This window comes from Trichomycterus rosablanca, chromosome 8, assembly GCF_030014385.1.
Source record: "Trichomycterus rosablanca isolate fTriRos1 chromosome 8, fTriRos1.hap1, whole genome shotgun sequence".
NCBI classification, from domain to species: domain Eukaryota; kingdom Metazoa; phylum Chordata; class Actinopteri; order Siluriformes; family Trichomycteridae; genus Trichomycterus; species Trichomycterus rosablanca.
The window spans coordinates 31,295,091-31,317,019 of NC_085995.1; the positions used below are offsets into that span (position 1 = coordinate 31,295,091).

The 21,929-nt window shown below is 41.6% G+C and overlaps 1 protein-coding gene across 1 annotated transcript in view; it reads right to left on the bottom strand.

Annotated features, from left to right (window-relative positions):
• si:ch211-269c21.2 (carbohydrate sulfotransferase 8) overlaps positions 1-21,929 on the bottom strand; it is an 80,301-nt gene that overhangs the window by 12,187 nt on the left and 46,185 nt on the right. The window contains exon 3 of the mRNA XM_063000046.1: positions 539-570. Coding sequence (XP_062856116.1) covers positions 539-570 — 32 coding nt within the window. The remainder of the gene's footprint in view (positions 1-538; positions 571-21,929) is intronic.

The window sequence follows — 21,929 nt, forward strand, 5'->3', positions numbered from 1 at the left end:
CTGACTGAATAACAAGGGACCATCCAATGCTTCCTCAGTGGTGAAGGCAATACCAGCATTCTTTGCGACACAAAAAAATTCTAATATGGCAGGTGGATGCAGAGCAATGAATGGAGTTCTTTTCAAATGTAAATAAATTCTCATTGATTTTTAATTTGTATAAAGGTGTATTTTTTGCAAATTTGAACATTTCCGTGACAATTTAACCATTTTCCAAGGAGGGAGATTTTAGCTGGCATGCTAGTGGGTTGTGTTGCCTCAGCCTATTGGTTTAAATGGTCTAAGTCTAACTGTAAAATAAAACTGCTGGGAATGTCAATGGTGTAATCACTGTCTAAGTAGTGCGTCTAACTAATCTGCCTTACAAGCTCGATGTCTTACTAGAATTCTCTCTACTTAAGCAGCAAGGCAGCTCACTAGGTTTTAAAACAGACCCACTGTGCTGATAGACGAGCATCTATTACTGTTGTGCCACTCGAGTGCTTCCCCTCGTGACATTTTTCGAATGCTTTTTAGAATATAATGTTAACATACTCACCGGCTGCCCGTGGGGGAACATGAGCTTTACATCTACACAAATAGAGAAAAAAGAGTGATGTTTTAATTTAGCTCTCACCACACAGTGGCTAACACATTAAATCAGCAATGTGTCTGGGAGTATTTAAACATTGTCTTCCACTGATGCTTAAAACAATAATAAATCCTGATCTCACTCTCACTGGTTATGCATGGGCTGGAAGAGACAGAGCGACAGAAAAAGGGCAAGAAGATAAAACAGGGCAGTGTGAGGAGGATAGAAGCAGAGGAAAGCTGCCTCCCACAGCCGGTACTAATGTTCATGCCACTGCTTACTGCAGCGACCAGATGGCAGCTCAGCAGCATCAGCAACATCATTGCATATAGTAACCAAGGTTACCTTATGCAAAACAATGATGTGTCTGCAATGAATAAGAGCTCTCTTAAGTTACAGTAAGACTATAAGAAAAGACTTCCTCCACAGTATTAACCATAGTTTACTATAGCAGAGTGCACCGATATGTCAAAACATTAAGACTGGCTTAACAAAAACAGAAAGGTGCTCCCAGGTAGCTGTGGTAACTACCCACCAACTTACATTCAAGCCAAAAAGTTGATTGCTGGCAAGTTGTTGGGCAGCCAAGACTTATTGATTCCAGAAGCAACTGTTGCTCAAATTGCAGCTGATTTAATACTGGTGGTGAGGGGAAAGTGTATCAACACAGTGCCTCAAACCATTCTATGGTTTGGTATGGGGATGTGTTGTCTTGTGTTGTAGTCAGAGCCCCACGAAATTCACAGAAAAATGTGCAGAATTTTACTGACCTCGTTTTTAAAAAATCACAGATTTCACTGATTTTTACAGAAAAGTGTCACATTTCACAAGTCATTAAATTACACTCATAAATTGAAAACAATACTCAGCACAGCCTACCTTAACGTCTGAATGTAAACCTAGAACATTCAGCAACCCCCAAACCCCCCCCTGTCCGCAGAATTGGTTGGGAGTTTTCCAGACTTGGTTAACCAACAAGTAGTGTCTTTGGCTGCTTTGAACTTTAACATCTTGAACATGTTGACTAAGCGATTGCTAACTGAATTGCCGTAGGATTGCTAGGACTGCCTCATAGTGCAAATTAATCAGTAATCGTAAGGCACTGGAATTCTACGTGAACTAAAATGGTAAATCGCTAAACACAAACCTTACATTTTGAATTACACAGCAAATTGCATATTACACGGTCCGCTACATGATTAGGTAGGGCGTTAGTCTTAACACACTGTCCATCAAACCACTCTGTGCATGGGGCTGTGTTGTTATAAGCCAGCCAAAGTGCTGGTCAGACGAATCAATTTTTCTCCACGATCATGTGGCTGGCCGGGCATGTGCATCATTTACCTATGGAAGAGATGGCACCGGAATGGACTGTAGGATGAGCCACCTCGCAATGTACAGAAGTTGAAGGATCTGCTGGTAATTTTATGGTACCAGATACCACAGGACACCTTTCAGAGGTCATATGGGTTCATGTCTTGGCTGGTTTGACAGCATATTAAAGGTGGGTGGTACTAATGTTATACCACATTGGTGTATGTTTATATTCCTGAAAATCTAGATTTCTGTTTTGGGAATATTTGTAAAGCTCTCTCACTTTCTTAACCACTTATCCAATTAGGGTCGCGGGGTGGTGGGGCTGGAGCCTATACCAGCTTTTCAATGGACGCAAGGCACACAGTAACACCCTGGACGGCCAGTCCATCGCAGGGCAGACACACATACACACACACCCATTCACCTATAGGGCAATTCAGTGTCTCCAATGAACCTGACTGCATGTTTTTGGACTGTGGGAGGAAACCGGAGCTGCCGGAGGAAACCCACGCAGACACGGGGAGAACATGCACACTTCGCACAGAAAGAACCCAGACCGCCCCGTCTGGGGATCAAACCCAGGACCTTCTTGCTGTGAGGTGACAGTGCTACCCACCGAGCCACTGTGCCACCCCTATTTGTCAAGTTTGTTAATGAAAAATCATTACAATTTCAAAGGGATTCTATAACACATTCAAGATTTCTTCTACTCATGGAGGGAAAACCCTGGTGGTGAGCCCAGATTTTAGCCGAATATTTGCCTAAAGCCCAGAGCTCTGCTTAAAGCTCAGCTTCAGGCTTATATAAAGAGCAGGAAGGAATGTAAAGTGTTGACTCTGTGGATGGAACCTTATACAGCACAGTTACACAATATCCAGTATATAATGACATGTACCTTCAACTGTACTTTGAACCATCACTGTTAGCAGTCAAGCAATTACACAGTAAAAAGAAAAAGAATCATGGGTAGTGACACTTTCCAAACCTTTTCATAAGACTGATCTGACCCCACAATAACACTGCGAAATGTTCCTCAACACTAAATTGCCACATTTGAGTTGTTTGATGTGTGGGAGAGGTGCAAAAACGAGCGAGGCAAACGGAGGCAGGCAGGAAGAGTAGAGATGATCTGTGTTAAAAGCTAACCTTCTTAGCCTGCACTCCTCCCTAACGACCCTAGCACATTTCTGAGGTCTATTAGATCAGAGTCGTGCCACAGACAGGCAGGATAAACGACATGGCACAGAGCCGTAGAGCGGCACGTCAGCACACCGGGTGTTGGCACAGATGGAGTACTGCCCACAGAGCCCTGATTCAATTCTAAAGCCTTCAGAATAGCTGAGGAGTTGAAGATGTAGAAGAACCGTGCACCACTTTAGCATTTCAACCTAACCGCTATTCAGCACATCTGGAGCAAATTACTACACACTGCCTACACCATGAAAAATTAAGAAAAATATACAATTTAATTGTTCATTTATTTGACAAGTAAAACAACACAACACAAAACTTATATTCATTTATTCATTCTGTGTTACCACCGCTTTATCCAACTCAGGGTTACGGTACAGTCCATCATTCAGTCAATTTTAGTAGCTACAATTGACCTGACTACTACATGTCTTTGGACTGTGGGAGGAAACCAGAGCTCCCAAAGGAAACCCACACGGACATGGGGAGAACATGCAAACCACACAAGAAGGACCCAGATCACTCCACCTGGGAATCAAATCCAGGACCTTCTTGCTGAAATTCCAAATGTAACTACGAAACTAAATGTAACAGAAGCATATAGTCATTTGGATTTTACCTTTCTTTTGTACCTGTGATTGATTAGGAACCCTTAAACTGTCATCCATGACTTCCAGTTTCACCAAGGTATATTTACTTAGTTAATAATCAATGTAGAGAGGATTGGAGAGGGTGCCCAGGTGGTGCAGCATGATAAGTCGCTAGCACACCAGCACCGAGATTCTGGACTCCCAGGTTCGAGTCTCGGCTCTGCTACCGGTCTTCTGGGCACCTGTAGCAGACAAAACTGGCCTCCAGTCTGCTAAGGTGGGAAATGACTGGATTAAACAGAGGGGTGGGGCTGTGTAAGGATCCTGGTTGCCCAGGGTGCCTGCACAGCGGCGTGGCTCTCCGTGCACGAAGCCGGTGTTTAAGAAAGGATAAGTAGACTGCGCACACACCGGAGGGAGTGTGTGTCAGTCAAGTCACCCCTCCTTGGGCACTACTAGGGGTCCACAGCAGCAGCCTGACTATGCTAAATTGGGAGAAAAAGGGGGTAAAGTGCAAAAAAAAAAAAAAAGAAAGAGAGGATTAGAGGAAATACAAATGGGTCAAAATGTATTGAAATATATATATTAGACAATGCCTATAAGTATAGCTGCAGTTATTGTTGGCCCAGCATACAGTAAGGAGATGGTTAGAGTCGCAAACAGATTTTTTTAATGGATGCTGGTTGGAGATTTGCAGAAGATGATAGCATGTGTAGGTTTAGAGTATTTGGATAGTGTGCTAGGAACTGGTAAAAATACTGCAAGGCACAACAGAAAATTTGATTGGATTCTATGGTCAGATAACTAACACTGATAAATAACAATCATCACTAAATGTGGGTTAGCATAAAAAACTACGGTTTTACCCCCTCCAAAAAAAGACACCCCACCTGAAAACATGGATGTGGTAGAAGATCTTTAAAGTTTGCCACTGTTTACTCTCTATACTCCTATACAAAAGCATTTTGTTTAATAGAAAAGTAATTATGTAACTGAAGATATTAGTAAAGAATTTGCTTTCTTTTTATTTAAACACTTCGTATTTGCGGTAAAACACCCTAGCCCTCTAGTACTGAGATCTAGGGTTAGAATCTCAGTGGTGCTATTGGCCAGTAAGACATGGCCGAGCAGCCTAACCACTGGGAGGTGCATTTGTCAGCGCAATCATATTGATCCCAAGCCTGGATAAAAATAAGGAGGGCTGCCGCAGAAAGGGGATCCGGAGTAACAACTGTACCAAATTAGGTGTCTGGACAAAAATGATCCACTGTGGCGATCCCTAAATAATGAAAAAAATCCTGACTTGTTTTACTGACTCACATGCTGGTTTTTGGTATTCACCTTACAAGACAGAAACTCACAGGGTCCTAAAACCACCTGAAGCTAATTTTAGCTGCTGTCAGTTGGTGACAGCTTAATTTAAATTGGAGCAGTAAAAGTTAAAGTAGGGCATAGGACATATACAGAGCAACCTGAAAAAGTGTCACTGGTTTGTATGCCAGTCTTGTATGCAAGTGTCGTGTCTAAAACTTTCCAAAACAGACAGAATTAATTCAGCGACTACTAAGATCAGCCAGAACATTATTCAGTACATGATCATGATCAAGATTAAATGAACCCCCAAATGTTATATTATTATGAGGTTTTATGAGGTTTTGGTGTCTAACTTGTTTCATAATTACTGAAGAAAAGCAGATGGTGTCATAGATTCCACACACACTATTCTGCAGCAGCTCTTTTGAGGGTTGAACCTAATTTTAGCAGACTGCCCGTTTTTGCTATTTCAGTGTGAGCGTGTGTCTGTGTGTAAGTGTGTGTGTGGAGGGGCTGCTATGTTCCTGTATCTTAGAAAGTTTAACTCTATGTGGTGTGTGTATGCTACACAGCTCTATAAAATCTTAGCATTATCTTTTCCCAGCACATTTCTATCCACATTTAAGCCATAGTGTATATATTATTTTTGTTTTGTCTGCTCCTGTATTTTTAGGCGGTGCTAAATCCCTAAATGCTAGATCCCCCAGATCGTTCTGTCTGCATGCCTGATCTGGCACAGTTTTTACTCTGGATGCTCGTCCTGATAAAATTCTCCTTTTTTTTATCTGGGCTTGAGATCAGCACTGAGAGCACACTGGCAACTGATCTTGCTGGCCTGCCCTCCTTGGACATAGCCAGTCATGCCTGTGTAGGCACCTGGGGGTCTACAGAGCAGCCGAAATATCCGTAAGAAGGAGTTTAAAGAAACATATTCTTATTCAAGACAAAGAACAGCTTAATCTAAACCACTCAGTGAACATGGAACAACCCTACATCCTCATTCATTAATCAAGGTAGTCAAGGTAGGTTGACTGTGTGCTTTTGCCTATTACCACAGTGTATTTACCCAAGTTTACCTGACAGCTGAAAACCCACTGTTCTGATAAAGAGTGACCAGTGGCAGAGCAAGTGCTGTTGGGGCTGCATTTGGTCTGTGAGGAGCTTGGCATGTTCAGTAATGGTCAGTGGGTGGATTGCAATGGACTGATGCCCTGTCCAAGACATTATCCTGCCCTGCATACAGTGTATTCTGGATAAACTCCAAGACCAGGATTAATCAGTCACTGTAAAAGGACAAAGAAATGAATGAATAGTGTGATGAAACAAGGGTCTTTACTCTTAAATGCAAAAAGGGTGGATTGGCTGCCTTAAGTTGCTTCTTTGTGTGAGAATATATATGTGAGCATTGCCCAGTCAAATTGTATTGCCATCAAACACCCAGTATTTTTAGGTGATACCTGACCCACCACGGCCCTGATGAGGATGAAAAATGAATGATTGAATAAATGAATAAAGCCTCGTTTACTGTTTATGATTGTAATTTCTACAGACAAGATGATCATACTTAGGGAGCACAGGTGGCACAGTGGGATATTCTGCTAGCACACCTGCGCTGAGATTCTAAATGCTCCGAGTTTTAATCGCAGCTCTGCTACTGGTCAGCTTGGCGCCCCCTAGCTGGGCACAATTGCCAGTGCCTGCAGCAGACAAAACTGGTCTGTTAGGTGGTAACTGGGTGGCAAAAAAAACAGACTAAAAAGGGGATGGGGTCTTTGATTCTGTGTAGGGACCCTGGTTAGTAGCCCGAGGCTCCTGTACAGAAATGGAGGAATGTGGAGATCAGGGTGTGACTCTCCGTGCTCGAGACTGGTCTCACCCACAAATCCACCAAAGTATAGGTGAATAACAAAGAGATGGGGTAACCTATGTCAGGCAAATATAACCTCCTTGGATGCAATCAGGGTCCCCAGCAGCATTAGACTAATTGTCTATGCTAAATTGGGAAAAAAAGAGAGAAAATGCATAAATAAAATAGTAAAAAAGATTATTATACTTAGTGAAGCAGTTTAAAGTGCCACAGGGCAAATAGGATGTTCTCTCCACGCATCTGTGTCCTCTCTCTGCCTTTATCTGAACCCTCTGGTACTGCCACACTATACATCAATATTTCTTCCAGTCAGTGAAAGGATAGTAAACAGCTATAGAAACCCAAGCCAGCAGAGCAAGTCCTGAAAGAAGTAATGAGATAATAGCAGAGATGGAAGGATTTAATGACTGGTTAACAGACTGATTGATTGTGTTAGTGACTTGATCGAGGAGAGATTGATAGAATGATGAATGGTTGAGTCTATAAATGAATGGATCTGGTTGATTGGAATGTAAATTGCTGTCTGATTCCAGCCTTCCAAACTTGAGAGCTGGCTAAGTGCATTTTTCTATCTTACAACACAGTAAATTACAGAGGCCACCAAAAAATGTTATTTTAACACTTAGACAGGGAACATAATTAACACAAGTCTGTATCGGCAAACACTTTTAGCTACTCAAGATCAATTTTACTCACCGAAGTGTTTTCGAAATGAGTGAGGATGCAATTCATTATGCAAGGCAACCACAATTTACATTCTGAGAGCTGCTAAAAGGTATCATTTGTATGTCTTTTTTTTCACTCAGTGAAAAGGTGTTTATTTGTCTGTCATGGTAGAACAGTTTAACACTCCTGAGCTAGTTCTGTGCTAAAAACATATTAATGAGACTTCATTAGCTCTACCTTTACAGTGAAAAAAAAAAGTAAATAAAATGAAGAAACAGGGTCAGAACCTATTGTTGGTGCTGATGTGTACAGTGTATCACAAAAGTGAGTACACCCCTCACATTTCTGCAAATATTTCATTATATCTTTTCATGGGACAACACTATAGACATGAAACTTGGATATAACTTAGAGTAGTCAGTGTACAACTTGTATAGCAGTGTAGATTTACTGTCTTCTGAAAATAACTCAACACACAGCCATTAATATCTAAATGGCTGGCAACATAAGTGAGTACACCCCACAGGGAACATGTCCAAATTGTGCCCAAAGTGTCAATATTTTGTGTGACCACCATTATTATCCAGCACTGCCTTAACCCTCCTGGGCATGGAATTCACCAGAGCTGCACAGGTTGCTACTGGAATCCTCTTCCACTCCTCCATGATGACATCACGGAGCTGGTGGATGTTAGACACCTTGAACTCCTCCACCTTCAACTTGAGGATGCGCCACAGGTGCTCAATTGGGTTTAGTCCATCACCTTTACCTTCAGCTTCCTCAGCAAGGCAGTTGTCATCTTGGAGGTTGTGTTTGGGGTCGTTATCGTGTTGGAAAACTGCCATGAGGCCCAGTTTTCGAAGGGAGGGGACCATGCTCTGTTTCAGAATGTCACAGTACATGTTGGAATTCATGTTTCCCTCAATGAACTGCAGCTCCCCAGTGCCAGCAACACTCATGCAGCCCAAGACCATGATGCTACCACCACCATGCTTGACTGTAGGCAAGATACAGTTGTCTTGGTACTTCTCACCAGGGCGCCGCCACACATGCTGGACACCATCTGAGCCAAACAAGTTTATCTTGGTCTCGTCAGACCACAGGGCATTCCAGTAATCCATGTTCTTGGACTGCTTGTCTTCAGCAAACTGTTTGCTGGCTTTCTTGTGCGTCAGCTTCCTTCTGGGATGACGACCATGCAGACCGAGTTGATGCAGTGTGCGGTGTATGGTCTGAGCACTGACAGGCTGACCTCCCACGTCTTCAACCTCTGCAGCAATGCTGGCAGCACTCATGTGTCTATTTTTTAAAGCCAACCTCTGGATATGACGCCGAACACGTGGACTCAACTTCTTTGGTCGACCCTGGCGAAGCCTGTTCCGAGTGGAACCTGTCCTGGAAAACCGCTGTATGACCTTGGCCACCATGCTGTAGCTCAGTTTCAGGGTGTTAGCAATCTTCTTATAGCCCAGGCCATCTTTGTGGAGAGCAACAATTCTATTTCTCACATCCTCAGAGAGTTCTTTGCCATGAGGTGCCATGTTGAATATCCAGTGGCCAGTATGAGAGAATTGTACCAAAACACCAAATTTAACAGCCCTGCTCCCCATTTACACCTGGGACCTTGACACATGACACCAGGGAGGGACAACGACACATTTGGGCACAATTTGGACATGTTCACTGTGGGGTGTACTCACTTATGTTGCCAGCTATTTAGACATTAATGGCTGTGTGTTGAGTTATTTTCAGAAGACAGTAAATCTACACTGCTATACAAGCTGTACACTGACTACTCTAAGTTATATCCAAGTTTCATGTCTATAGTGTTGTCCCATGAAAAGATATAATGAAATATTTGCAGAAATGTGAGGGGTGTACTCACTTTTGTGACACACTGTACAACCTACAAGTGAATTAAATGCACATTATGCACAACAGGGGATTCAGAAGGACAAATCAACAAAATAAGACCCCAAGGTCCATCAAATATGAGATTACTGAAATCATTTATGTGACTCGTGACAGAAATTAGTGGTAAGTAGAGCAAAATTGTACTAAAGCAATGAATCAGGCTAAAATGCACCTTAGTTTACAATTTTAAACACAAATAATAAATTAAAATGTGTGACTATAGAAATGATTTCTAAATAAAAAATACTCTAGTTCATTTAGCTCGAGTGCCGTAATGGTAAAAGCCTGTTCTGGGGGTTCAAATCCCAGGCTGGCTTCACATATGCAATAGGTTCATGGCATTACATGAATTTAGCCATGGGGGGCACATATCAGTGCACCCTTAGTGTTAGCCCCAAACCCAAATAAATGGAATAGTTGAGTCAGAAAAGGCATTAATCAAAAATACAGACAAATAATCCTCTGCAGTGAGCGAATGGAATCATTTATTCATGTGTGGCTCTGACCAGAATAGATACACTTCAAATAAAAGCTATTTTGAAAAATTTAAAGGATTTGCATGAAAAAAGCAGCATAATGAAAGCCATGCAAAGACTAAAATACTGTACCTGGGCGGAGTGGGCTGTGGCTCACTAGGGGTGCGACAGATGGAGCCCCGCACTTGCAAGGTTGTGAGTTATGAACCAAATCGCAGGACAATTAATTAAAGTATAACAATACTGTGACTAAAGAGCCACAAACATAAAAGAAAAAAATAAGAGGTGCAAAAATAACAGGAACAAAAAGTAAAAAGGAAACCAACTAAAAATCTGTAGTCCAAGGCAGAAAGGCGATAAAACAGGCCAGACCAAGATGAACCAAACCTTTAATTAAAAACAAACTGAAATTCTTGGGGGGGGTAAAAGGAGGAGAATAAAAATAAAACAAATAAAACTTTAGAATGTGGTTACATAAATATTCACACCCTTTAACTAATACTTTGTTGAAGCACCTTTTGATTTTTTGACAGTATTTAATCTTTCTGGGTAGAAGTCTGTCAGCATGGCACATCTTGACTTGGCAGTCTTTTCCCACACTTCCTTGCAAAAGCACAAATCTGTCAGACTGTGAGGGCATTTCCTGTGCACAGCCCTCTTCAGGTCATCCCAGTTGTTCTGTTGGATGCAGGTCTGTGCTCTGGATGGGTCATGTTAGTTTGTTGATGTGGAGGTTTGCTTTGGGTCATTGTCATGCTGAAAGGTGAAACTCCTCTTCATCTTTGCTTTTATAGCCTAAAGGTTTTGTGCCAAAGTTGACAGATATTTGGAACTGTTCACAGTTCCCTCCACCTTGACTAAAGCGCCAGTTTTAGCCAAAGAAAAACACACCTAAAGCATAAATAATGCTGCCACCACCATGCTTTACTGGGTATGGTGTTCTTTTGCTGCAAATATACATTTGCACTCATCAGACCATAACACATTTTTCTACATGTTATGGAAGAATTTATGTAGTTTTTGCAAAATGTTACTGGGCTTGGATGTTTTTCTTGTCACCCCACCACACAGCCTAGACATATGAAGAATACGGGATTGGGAATAATTGTCACATGTAGTAAACAACCAGTACCTGCCAAAAATTCCTGCAACTCCTTTAATGTTGCTGTAAGTCTTTTGACAGCGTCCCGGACCAGTTTTTTCACATCTTTTTTATTTTTATTTGTTATCAATTTTGAAGGAACAGCCAGTTCTTGGTAATGTCCCTATTGTGACATATTTTATCTATTTGTTGATGACCTTCACTGTGTTCCAGGTTATTTGTAATGCCTTGGGAACATTTTGTACTCTTCTTCTGAATGATACCTTTCAGCAACGAGATCCTTTAGATGCTTTGTAAGCTCTTTGTGGATCACGGCTTTTGCCATTATATGCAACTAAGTAAATGTCAGCAAAATCCTTCTAGAGTAGCTGAACTTTATATGGGTTAATCAGAGTCACTTTAATTGATGGCAGGTGTCACTGACTACTATTTAATGTAATTGGTTAATTCTGAATACAGCCACATTCCCAATTATAAGACGGTGTTCACACTTACAACCACATTATTTTAGTATTTTATGATGATTTCATTATGTTTTTCATCTAAACAGTACAGATTATATGTCACTAAAAAGATGGAAATTAAAAGATGAAAATTATTCATCTAAGTCTGATTTGCCATTTTAAGAGGGGCGTGCAGATTTTGATATCCACTGTACACTGTCCCCAGTGAATGTCAGAAATGGCAGGATAAGCTGGAAAGAATAGGTTAAAGAAAAGAATGAAAGCTGAGTTACCACCCACGCCAGTTATTCAATCCACCAGCCAGTGGCAACACAAGCTCTCTAGAAAAACCAACAGGCAGGGAACTCTATAAAATCAGTGGCAGCTATAAAGAGATATAAAAGGTGGACTGCCACTCCAAAGCCTGATCCTACCGGTGTCCAGGATGGATTTTGTGTGGCAGTTCGATTCAAAACATAAAGGAACTCTAACACATATACAGTGGGGGGAAATAAGTATTTGATCCCCTGCTGATTTTGTAAGTTTACCCCCTTACAAAGACTTGAACAGTCTATAATTTTTATGGAAGGTTTATTTTAACAGAGAGAGTCAGAATATCAACAAAAAATCCAGAAAGAAAACATTAAATAAAAGTTATAAATTAATTTGTATTTAATTAAGGGAAATAAGTATTTGATCCCCTACCAACCAGCAAGAATTCTGACCCCCACAGACCGGTTATGTGCCCATGAGGCACACAAATTAGTCCTGTCCCTGTATAAAAGACTCCTGTCACAGAATCAGTTTCTTCCGTTCAAATCTCTCGACCACCATGGGCAAGACCAAAGAGCTATCAAAGGACGTCAGGGACAAGATTGTAGACCTGCACAAGGCTGGAATGGGCTACAAGACCATCAGCAAGACGCTTGGTGAGAAAGAGACCACTGTTGGTGCGATAATTCGAAAATGGAAGAAATACAAGATCACAGTCAATCGCCCTCACTCTGGAGCTCCATGCAAGATCTCACCTGGTGGGGTAAGAATGATTCTGAGAAAGGTGAGGTCAGTCCAGAATTACACGGGAGGAGCTTGTCAATGATCTCAAGGGAGCTGGGAGCAGAGAAATGCTGGATATGACCCCAAGAACACCATCCCCACCGGGCATTTCTTTGCCTCCAAACACGGCGAGTGGAGTTGATGCCAAAGAGCTCAATTTTGGTCTCATCTGACCATATCACATTCTCCCAAGCTTTCTCTGAATTATTCAGGTGTTCATTGGCAAACTTCAGACGGGCCTGTACATGAGCCTTCTTGAGCAGAGGGACTTTGCGGGCACTGCAGGATCTCAATCCATTACGGCGAAGTGTGTTACTAATGGTTTTCTTGGTGACTGTGCTCCCAGCTCCCTTGAGATCATTGACAAGCTCCTCCCGTGTAATTCTGGACTGACCTCACCTTTCTCAGAATCATTCTTACCCCACCAGGGGAGATCTTGCATGGAGCTCCAGAGTGAGGGCGATTGACTGTGATCTTGTATTTCTTCCATTTTCGAATTATCGCACCAACAGTGGTCTCTTTCTCACCAAGCTTCTTGCTGATGGTCTTGTAGCCCATTCCAGCCTTGTGCAGGTCTACAATCTTGTCCCTGACGTCCTTTGATAGCTCTTTGGTCTTGCCCATGGTGGTCGAGAGATTTGAACGGAAGAAACTGATTCTGTGACAGGAGTCTTTTATACAGGGACAGGACTAATTTGTGTGCCTCATGGGCACATAACCGGTCTGTGGGGTCAGAATTCTTGCTGGTTGGTAGGGGATCAAATACTTATTTCCTTTAATTAAATACAAATTAATTCATAACTTTTATTTAATGTTTTTTTTTGTTTATATTCTGTCTCTCTTTGTTAAAATAAACCTTCCATAAAATTATAGACTGTTCAAGTCTTTGTAAGGGGGTAAACTTACAAAATCAGCAGGGGATCAAATACTTATTTCCCCCACTTTACATGCAACAAATAAATGAATAAACCAGGTGTGTGTGTGTGTGTGTGTGAGAATAAAAAAAGAGAGTGCAATCGGTCGTGAGTGTGTTATGGCTGTTCTGGTGACTAAAGTGTGTGTGTGGCTAAAGAAGGCGCCAGATACAGAGCGAGGTCACTAAACCAGCTTAAACTGGTAAATACAAAAACATCTAAACTGGTGTGCTGGAGGAAGCATAACAATATAGCCAATCCAAGGTTATGTGTGTGTGAAAGGCAGGATAATTACAAAGCAATAATATGTATAATTTTTAGGGCTGTCAAACGATTAAATTTTTTAATCGCGATTAATCTCAGAATTTCATATAGTTAATCGCGATTAATCGCATTAAAAAAAATCTGTGTAAATGTTATAGAAAACAAGGATTTTTAAGTGAAATGTTACAATTAAAATAGTGAACACATTTTATGCTAAATGTACTGATGTTAAAAACTGCTGGGACAAGAGAAAACTGTAAGGGAGTTTTATTTACTCACATATTAGGCAGTAAATGTCAGATTGTAGTTTAGAATTTCTCCATCAGCAAACATTGTAGATCAGCGGTGCTTTAGGTGGGATAAGGCGTAGTTATTGTAACAGACTTTTCTGTGGTTGTATTGTGACAATGGTTTGATGGCCGTTTCTACACGAAGTGAGTGTGTTTTGACCCTTTGGGGCTTCCATAGTGCATGGACTAACGTGCTTGACTCCGCTTTCCGGTATTTGGTACCTTAACAGAATAAGTTAATAAAAGTGTTCTGCTCCCGACAACTTGTGAATATAGCGTGTATTTATTTCTTTATAAGTGCATCACTACAACGCTCGGTTACATTATGTTAACAAACCGCAAATGAAAAACGGTGGCAAGTCCGACATTAAAACGTTTGTTTTAACATAATGTTAACATAATGTAACCGAGCGTTGTAGTTCTACCAGTCAAGTCTCAACATTAACTAGAATTTGCGTTAACGGCACTATTATTTTTAATCGCGTTAAATTGAAATCGCGTTAATGCGTTATTATCGCGTTAACTTCGACAGCCCTAATCATTTTATATGTAATTATATAAAAATCTTAATTAAGTACATAAAATCCTAACATTAACTTTATTCTCTGGTAGAAACAGTTCACAACATATCACATACAGTATATCAGCATAGTATAGTTTTCAGGTTGGTCATGGTTAATTAATTTTTTCCATTTTATTTATGCATTTTCTCCCATTTTCTCCCGATTTAGCGTAGTCGAAGTGGCTATATTGCTGCTCACGCCTCCTCCGACCCGCGTGCAGCCCTTAGTGGAACCCATTTTCACTCATGCATTCTGCACAGGTGCCTCTACAGTGTATCACAAAAGTGAGTACACCCCTCACATTTCTGCAGATATTTAAGTATATCTTTTCATGGGACAACACTGACAAAATGACACTTTGACACAATGAAAAGTAGTCTGTGTGCAGCTTATATAACAGTGTAAATTTATTCTTCCCTCAAAATAACTCAATATACAGCCATTATTGTCTAAACCACCGGCAACAAAAGTGAGTACACCCCTTAGTGAAAGTTCCTGAAGTGTCAATATTTTGTGTGGCCACCATTATTTCCCAGAACTGCCTTAACTCTCCTGGGCATGGAGTTTACCAGAGCTTCACAGGTTGCCACTGGAATGCTTTTCCACTCCTCCATGACGACATCACGGAGCTGGCGGATATTCGAGACTTTGCGCTCCTCCACCTTCCGCTTGAGGATGCCCCAAAGATGTTCTGTTGGGTTTAGGTCTGGAGACATGCTTGGCCAGTCCATCACCTTTACCCTCAGCCTCTTCAATAAAGCAGTGGTCGTCTTAGAGGTGTGTTTGGGGTCATTATCATGCTGGAACACTGCCCTGCGACCCAGTTTCCGGAGGGAGGGGATCATGCTCTGCTTCAGTATTTCACAGTACATATTGGAGTTCATGTGTCCCTCAATGAAATGTAACTCCCCAACACCTGCTGCACTCATGCAGCCCCAGACCATGGCATTCCCACCACCATGCTTGACTGTAGGCATGACACACTTATTTTTGTACTCCTCACCTGATTGCCGCCACACATGCTTGAGACCATCTGAACCAAACAAATTAATCTTGGTCTCATCAGACCATAGGACATGGTTCCAGTAATCCATGTCCTTTGTTGACATGTCTTCAGCAAACTGTTTGCGGGCTTTCTTGTGTAGAGACTTCAGAAGAGGCTTCCTTCTGGGGTGACAGCCATGCAGACCAATTTGATGTAGTGTGCGGCGTATGGTCTGAGCACTGACAGGCTGACCCCCCACCTTTTCAATCTCTGCAGCAATGCTGACAGCACTCCTGCGCCTATCTTTCAAAGACAGCAGTTGGATGTGACGCTGAGCACGTGCACTCAGCTTCTTTGGACGACCAACGCGAGGTCTGTTCTGAGTGGACCCTGCTCTTTTAAAACGCTGGATGATCTTGGCCACTGTGCTGCAGCTCAGTTTCAGGGTGTTGGCAATCTTCTTGTAGCCTTGGCCATCTTCATGTAGCGCAACAATTCGTCTTTTAAGATCCTCAGAGAGTTCTTTGCCATGAGGTGCCATGTTGGAACTTTCAGTGACCAGTATGAGAGAGTGTGAGAGCTGTACTACTAAATTGAACACACCTGCTCCCTATGCACACCTGAGACCTAGTAACACTAACAAATCACATGACATTTTGGAGGGAAAATGACAAGCAGTGCTCAATTTGGACATTTAGGGGTGTAGTCTCTTAGGGGTGTACTCACTTTTGTTGCCGGTGGTTTAGACATTAATGGCTGTATATTGAGTTATTTTGAGGGAAGAATAAATGTACACTGTTATATAAGCTGCACACAGACTACTTTTCATTGTGTCAAAGTGTCATTTTGTCAGTGTTGTCCCATGAAAAGATATACTTAAATATCTGCAGAAATGTGAGGGGTGTACTCACTTTTGTGATACACTGTATATCTGCTAATCATGGCCTTTGAAGACCCCACCCACATAGTCCGGTCATCCCACCCACATAGTCCGGTCATCCCGCCCTAGCAGAATTGTGTCTGCCAACACAACACAACACAACTTCAATGTCTTGTAATCAGAAGTCTTTTAAGTCAGTGTGATTTTCACACTACATGATTGATCGGCAATAGGGGGTCAAACACTACACGATCAAGTCGTTGAACAGTTCATAGATATTGACTTTCAAGCCCCGAGTGAATGCAGATTAGCCTACGAGCTGGCAATGTATCACCAATCAAAAATCAGGGCAAAAATCTTATAGTGTCAACTAGGCATTAAGCTTAGAGGGTGAACTACACAACAGTACATATAATCAGATCAATGCAAGTATTGGATCAATATTTTTAACAGTTAATACTCAACAGTAAATTACTTAGACAGGGATCGGGACATTTTTAACTTCTGTATATTTTTACATTTATATCACATGACCCAGAGACTGCAGTATGTAACAGAACACTATGAGGAAGATTACAGCGGTGAGTTTAAGGAGTTTTCTGTTGCTTGGATGGTAAACATGCACACCTGTCTTTCAGCCCACCTCATATGTGCTACAAAGCTGTGGGTATGATTCATTGCTGAGTCACAAGCAGTTGGAAGCTGGTTCCCTCATGGGACGCCACCAGGAGCTTGGCCTGATTCGCAGGCACTGGCTGAGATGAAGAGGTTGAGAGAAAGTAAGCTATTGTGTGCTTGTGCTTTAGAATGTGTAAAAATATGCAGTACATATCCAGTTATGCTTCATACTGCAAGCTCAGTACACTCTCAGTAAATAAAATGATGTGGTGTGATGTACCTTTTCTTGCCTTTTCTTTGACCAGACAATCTAAAACTCATCACATTTCTGAAGTCTGTCATATTGTTTCTTGAGATGTTCGACATAACCCTCTCCCCTATGCTATGTTCCACCTTTTGTTTGCATAGATTAATCTTAAGCGATAATAAAAATGGATTGCTCTGGGAATAGAAATCCAGGTCAGCCCACAAGCAGGATTGTGCTAGCTCTGCATAGTCTGGGATAGAGGCTTTAAGCGTTTTTACTGTTTGCGAGTGGTGCAGAAATGTGTGCTGATCCACCTGTATTGATTGTGAGCAGTTTCCCAGAGTAATGAGGCACTCAGTCCTGCTGTATCTTCAAGATTTTCCGTATGCTGTCTTAACATTCAACCGCATTCAATTCTGCAATACTATTTCAACTGTGCAAGACTGTCGGCTCATAAAACAAAAACAGTGCACTTGGGTGGCACAGCGGTAAACCTACTAGCCCACTACCACTGGGATCCAGATTTCATATTCCCAGTGACATTGGTGTTTGGGTGTCTACTGGGGTTGGGCGATATTGCCGATTTTCATACCGTCATACCGTCTTCATAAAATAAAGTTTGCGGACTTCTCTCTGTTAGTAATGGGTCGTTCGCGAGCGATCCGATTCTATTGAACGTCTCTTTCAAATGAACCGAGTCGCATCTCTGGGAACCGTTATATATATGTTTTATATGTTCTTTTCATTTTTGCGCCGTTCTTATTGGCTGTAATACACCCATTCTGCTTCACATCAGAACGGGGAATTAATCAGTCATAATAAAAGCTGTTTATTGTCGGAATTCAAATCCGAAATCCGAGTATCGCGAAGAGTGAGCGCGACACACACACACAGATATAATATTATATTGTATAAACTTGCACAAGTGTGTTTTTTTGCAAGTTCGGGCTTGTCGGTGAATGTAACCGTATTTGGTACACGGAGATATTATATTGACATGCTAGCGCGTTGTGCCACCCCATCCCATGGTTTTGAATGGCAAGATGCTATCTGTTAGCTTAGCAAGCAAAACCCGATGGAATCGCTGTCTAAGTAGCGCGTTCGAATAACCTGTTTTATGATGTCATTGACTTATTAGAATCCTCTCCACTGAGGCAGCTGCCTATGAAGGCAGTAAGACAGAAAGGCAGCTCACTAGGTGTTTGAACACACCCCATGTAGAGCGCTCCCTAGCTTTTGTGTTATCACCTCAAAAAGTGAGCACCTCCACAACCAATCAGTGAGCTCCAACCACCTACAACTCCCGCCCCTCCCTTATTGTGGATGCGCGCAGGTCTTAAAGTCTCCGTTCTCAACGTGGACCTTAAGCAGAAATTTGGCGCTTCACATTTTAAAAATACTGTCACCATTTTTAAATACCGTCACCATTTTTAAATACCGTCATACCGCCGAACCCTAGTGCCTACATACAGACATGATTGTCTATGTCTCAGGAAAGGGGTGACAGAGGCCCCACAATAGATTGCTGTCCTGTCTGGGCTGTGTACCCAGAATGACCCTGAACAGAAAATGTGGTGGTTAAACATGAAAACAAGATGAAAAAAAAATCTTTAATAGAAAAGCACAGGAATTACAATGATTACCACACTCAGGTGCAGCAACATACACCAATCAGCCATAACAATAAAACCACCTCCTTGTTTCTACACACATTGTCCATTTTATCGGCTTCACTTACCATATAGAAGCACTTCATAGCTATACAATTACTGACTGTAGTCCATATTTTTCTCTGCATGCTTTGTTAGCCCCCTTTCATGCTGTTCTTCAATGGTCAGGACTCTCCCAGGACCACTAAAGAGCAGGTATTATTCTCAGCACTGCAGTGACACTGACATGGTGGTGGTGTGTTAGTGTGTGTTGTGCTGGTATGAGTGGATAAGACACAGCAGCGCTGAAGGAGTTTTTAAACACCTCACTGTCACTGCTGGACTGAGAATAGTCCACCAACCAAAAATATCCAGCCAACAGCATCCCATGGGCAGCGTCCTGTGACCACTGATGAAGGTCTGGAAGATGACCAACTCAAACAGCAGCAATAGATGAGCGATCGTCTCTGACTTTACTTCTACAAAGTGAACCATCTAGGTAGGAGTGTCTAATAGAGTGGACGGTAAGGGGACACGGTATTTAAAAACTCCAGCAGCACTGCTGTGTCTGATCCACTCATACCAGCACAACACACACTAACACACCACCACCATGTCAGTGTCACTGCAGTGCTGAGAATGATCCACCACCCAAATAATACCTGCACTGTAGTGGTCCTGGGAGAGTCCTGACCATTGAAGAACAGCATGAAAGGGGGCTAACAAAGCATGCAGAGAAACAGATGGACTACAGTCAGTAATTGTAAAACTACAAAGTGCTCCTATATGGTAAGTGGAGCTGATAAAATGGACAGTGAGTCTAGAAACAAGGAGGTGGTTTTCATGTTATGGCTGATCGGTGTATATTATGTAATTCAAGAATGTTACAACAAAGAAGACGTTAAAGTAATGTTGTTAGTTAAATTTCTATTACAATTTATTTCCATTAATTAATGGAAATAGGAACCAACTTGCCTTGTCCATGAAAACATCTGAGTCTCTCACTGTCTTCAAAAGACGATTAAACACCCACCTCTTTACTAAGCACTTCAATAATCAATAACATGCAAAATTCCCTGGACAGTTGCTACTTAAACTAGAGTAGGAAACTATGTACTGTGGAAGCTCTTCTGTAAGTCGCTCTGCATCAGAGCATCTCCTAAAACGCTGAAAATGTAAATGTAAAAACTTCACAAGTTCTGTTTAAAGAGCTAACCATTTAACTTAAACAAAAACTGTAAATATTTGTAAGATTTAAATTAATAATGATGAGACTATTGTGCATTAAAAGCATTGCAGCTTAAAACATTACATACAATACATATTAAGACTTGCAATCTCGTTGTACTTGTACAAGGACAATAAAGGTATTCATATTCAGAAAGCCTGCTCTGACCACCTCTGCATAATGAGTAAATAAAGTATGTAATAAAGTAGTGGAAAAAAAGTGGAACGTGTTAGTTCACTGGTATGGCTTGAATTCAGTATAAATGAACTTAACAATGAAAACTGAAATTCATAAACAAACATGTATGTGCTCATGTACTGGTGGCTCAGACAACAGCCACAACAGACTGTAGCTAATACAGCTACAAATATGCATCCAGACATAACAAATCCAGTCAGAAATCCATCTATTCCAGCTGGCAAGTTCCAGTGCAGTATGGCTGAAAGCCCTAAAAGGTCTACACTTGGATAGGTAATAATACCTAGATGCTTGTCATGAGAAAGTGAGCTGTGGTGCAGCACTTTTTGAATGCAGGGCTCTGCAGTAAATTAAATTTAGAAATGCCAAGTATCCATTTTCTTACAAGTACCATTATGGTCAGCCACTCGCATCCATTTATCACTTTTACCCAGTGATGGCTCAGTGCAGTTTATCACACCAGTGTCTGCAAGGAATTTGTAAGCAGCAGCATCTCTTCATAGTGAGATGGATTCACTCTGCTCACAAGAAGGTCTTTAGCATACAGTAGTGTACAACACATGACTGCAACACAAATTTAGACAGGGGCACTATAAGACTTGAAAGTGTGTGGAATATTTAAAAATGATGCTACCATGATTGAGTATAAAAAGAATGTTAACAGGTTTAGTCAAATGAAGATGGGTTGAGGTTCCCTACTTTGTGAAAAACTGCATGAGCAAACAGTCCCAACAGTTTGAGTACAACATGTATGATCACTGTGAATTCACACTGCTGAGATTCTTCTACAAAGAGCAAAAGCCATATATAAACAACATCCACAAATGGTGCCCACTTCACTGGGCACAATCTCATCTGAGATGAACTTACACAACGTGTGCTGGGGTCTGATGAGTCTTGAAAAAAAAATTCCTTTCAGGGGATGTTGTGGTCTCTAGGCCAAAGATGGAAAGGAGCATCCTGACTGTGACAAATGGGAAGTTCAAATGGCAGCACCTGTCATGGTATGGGGGGTATTACTGCCAATAACAAGGGTAACCTGCACATCTGTGAAGGTACCAGTATACAACAACAGAGTGTTATATCAAGCAAAAATGATTGGTGATTGATCACTTGGTGTCCTTGGGTTCTAAACAATTACAAAAAGTTTAACTGAATTACAGAATGTTAAGACTACAAGTTCTAAAGCACCTGTAAAAATGATTTTATTGTTTATATCCAGACATGATTAGCTATGTTTGAGGGAAGGGGGGTGGCCGAGTCCTGTTCAAATTGTCTTACTGCATTGGACCCAGTGATTCAGAGGAAACCCAGAGCCACCATGACCCTGACAAAAATAAAGCTGTGGTAAAACATGAAAATGAAATGAAATGGTTGTGCTGAATATTTCATTTTATTGTCATCAATCGCTTCATCCCGGTCAGGGTTGTGGCAGGTCTAGTTTCACCGGAAAACAGTACAAGGCAGGAACACCCTGGACAGGGTGCCAATCCATTTCAATGCTTTAGCCACTCCCCCTCTTAGACACACCCAATCAAGTCTGTTTAGATGGCCGGCTAGATGATAGCACTGAAATTTGAACCCGG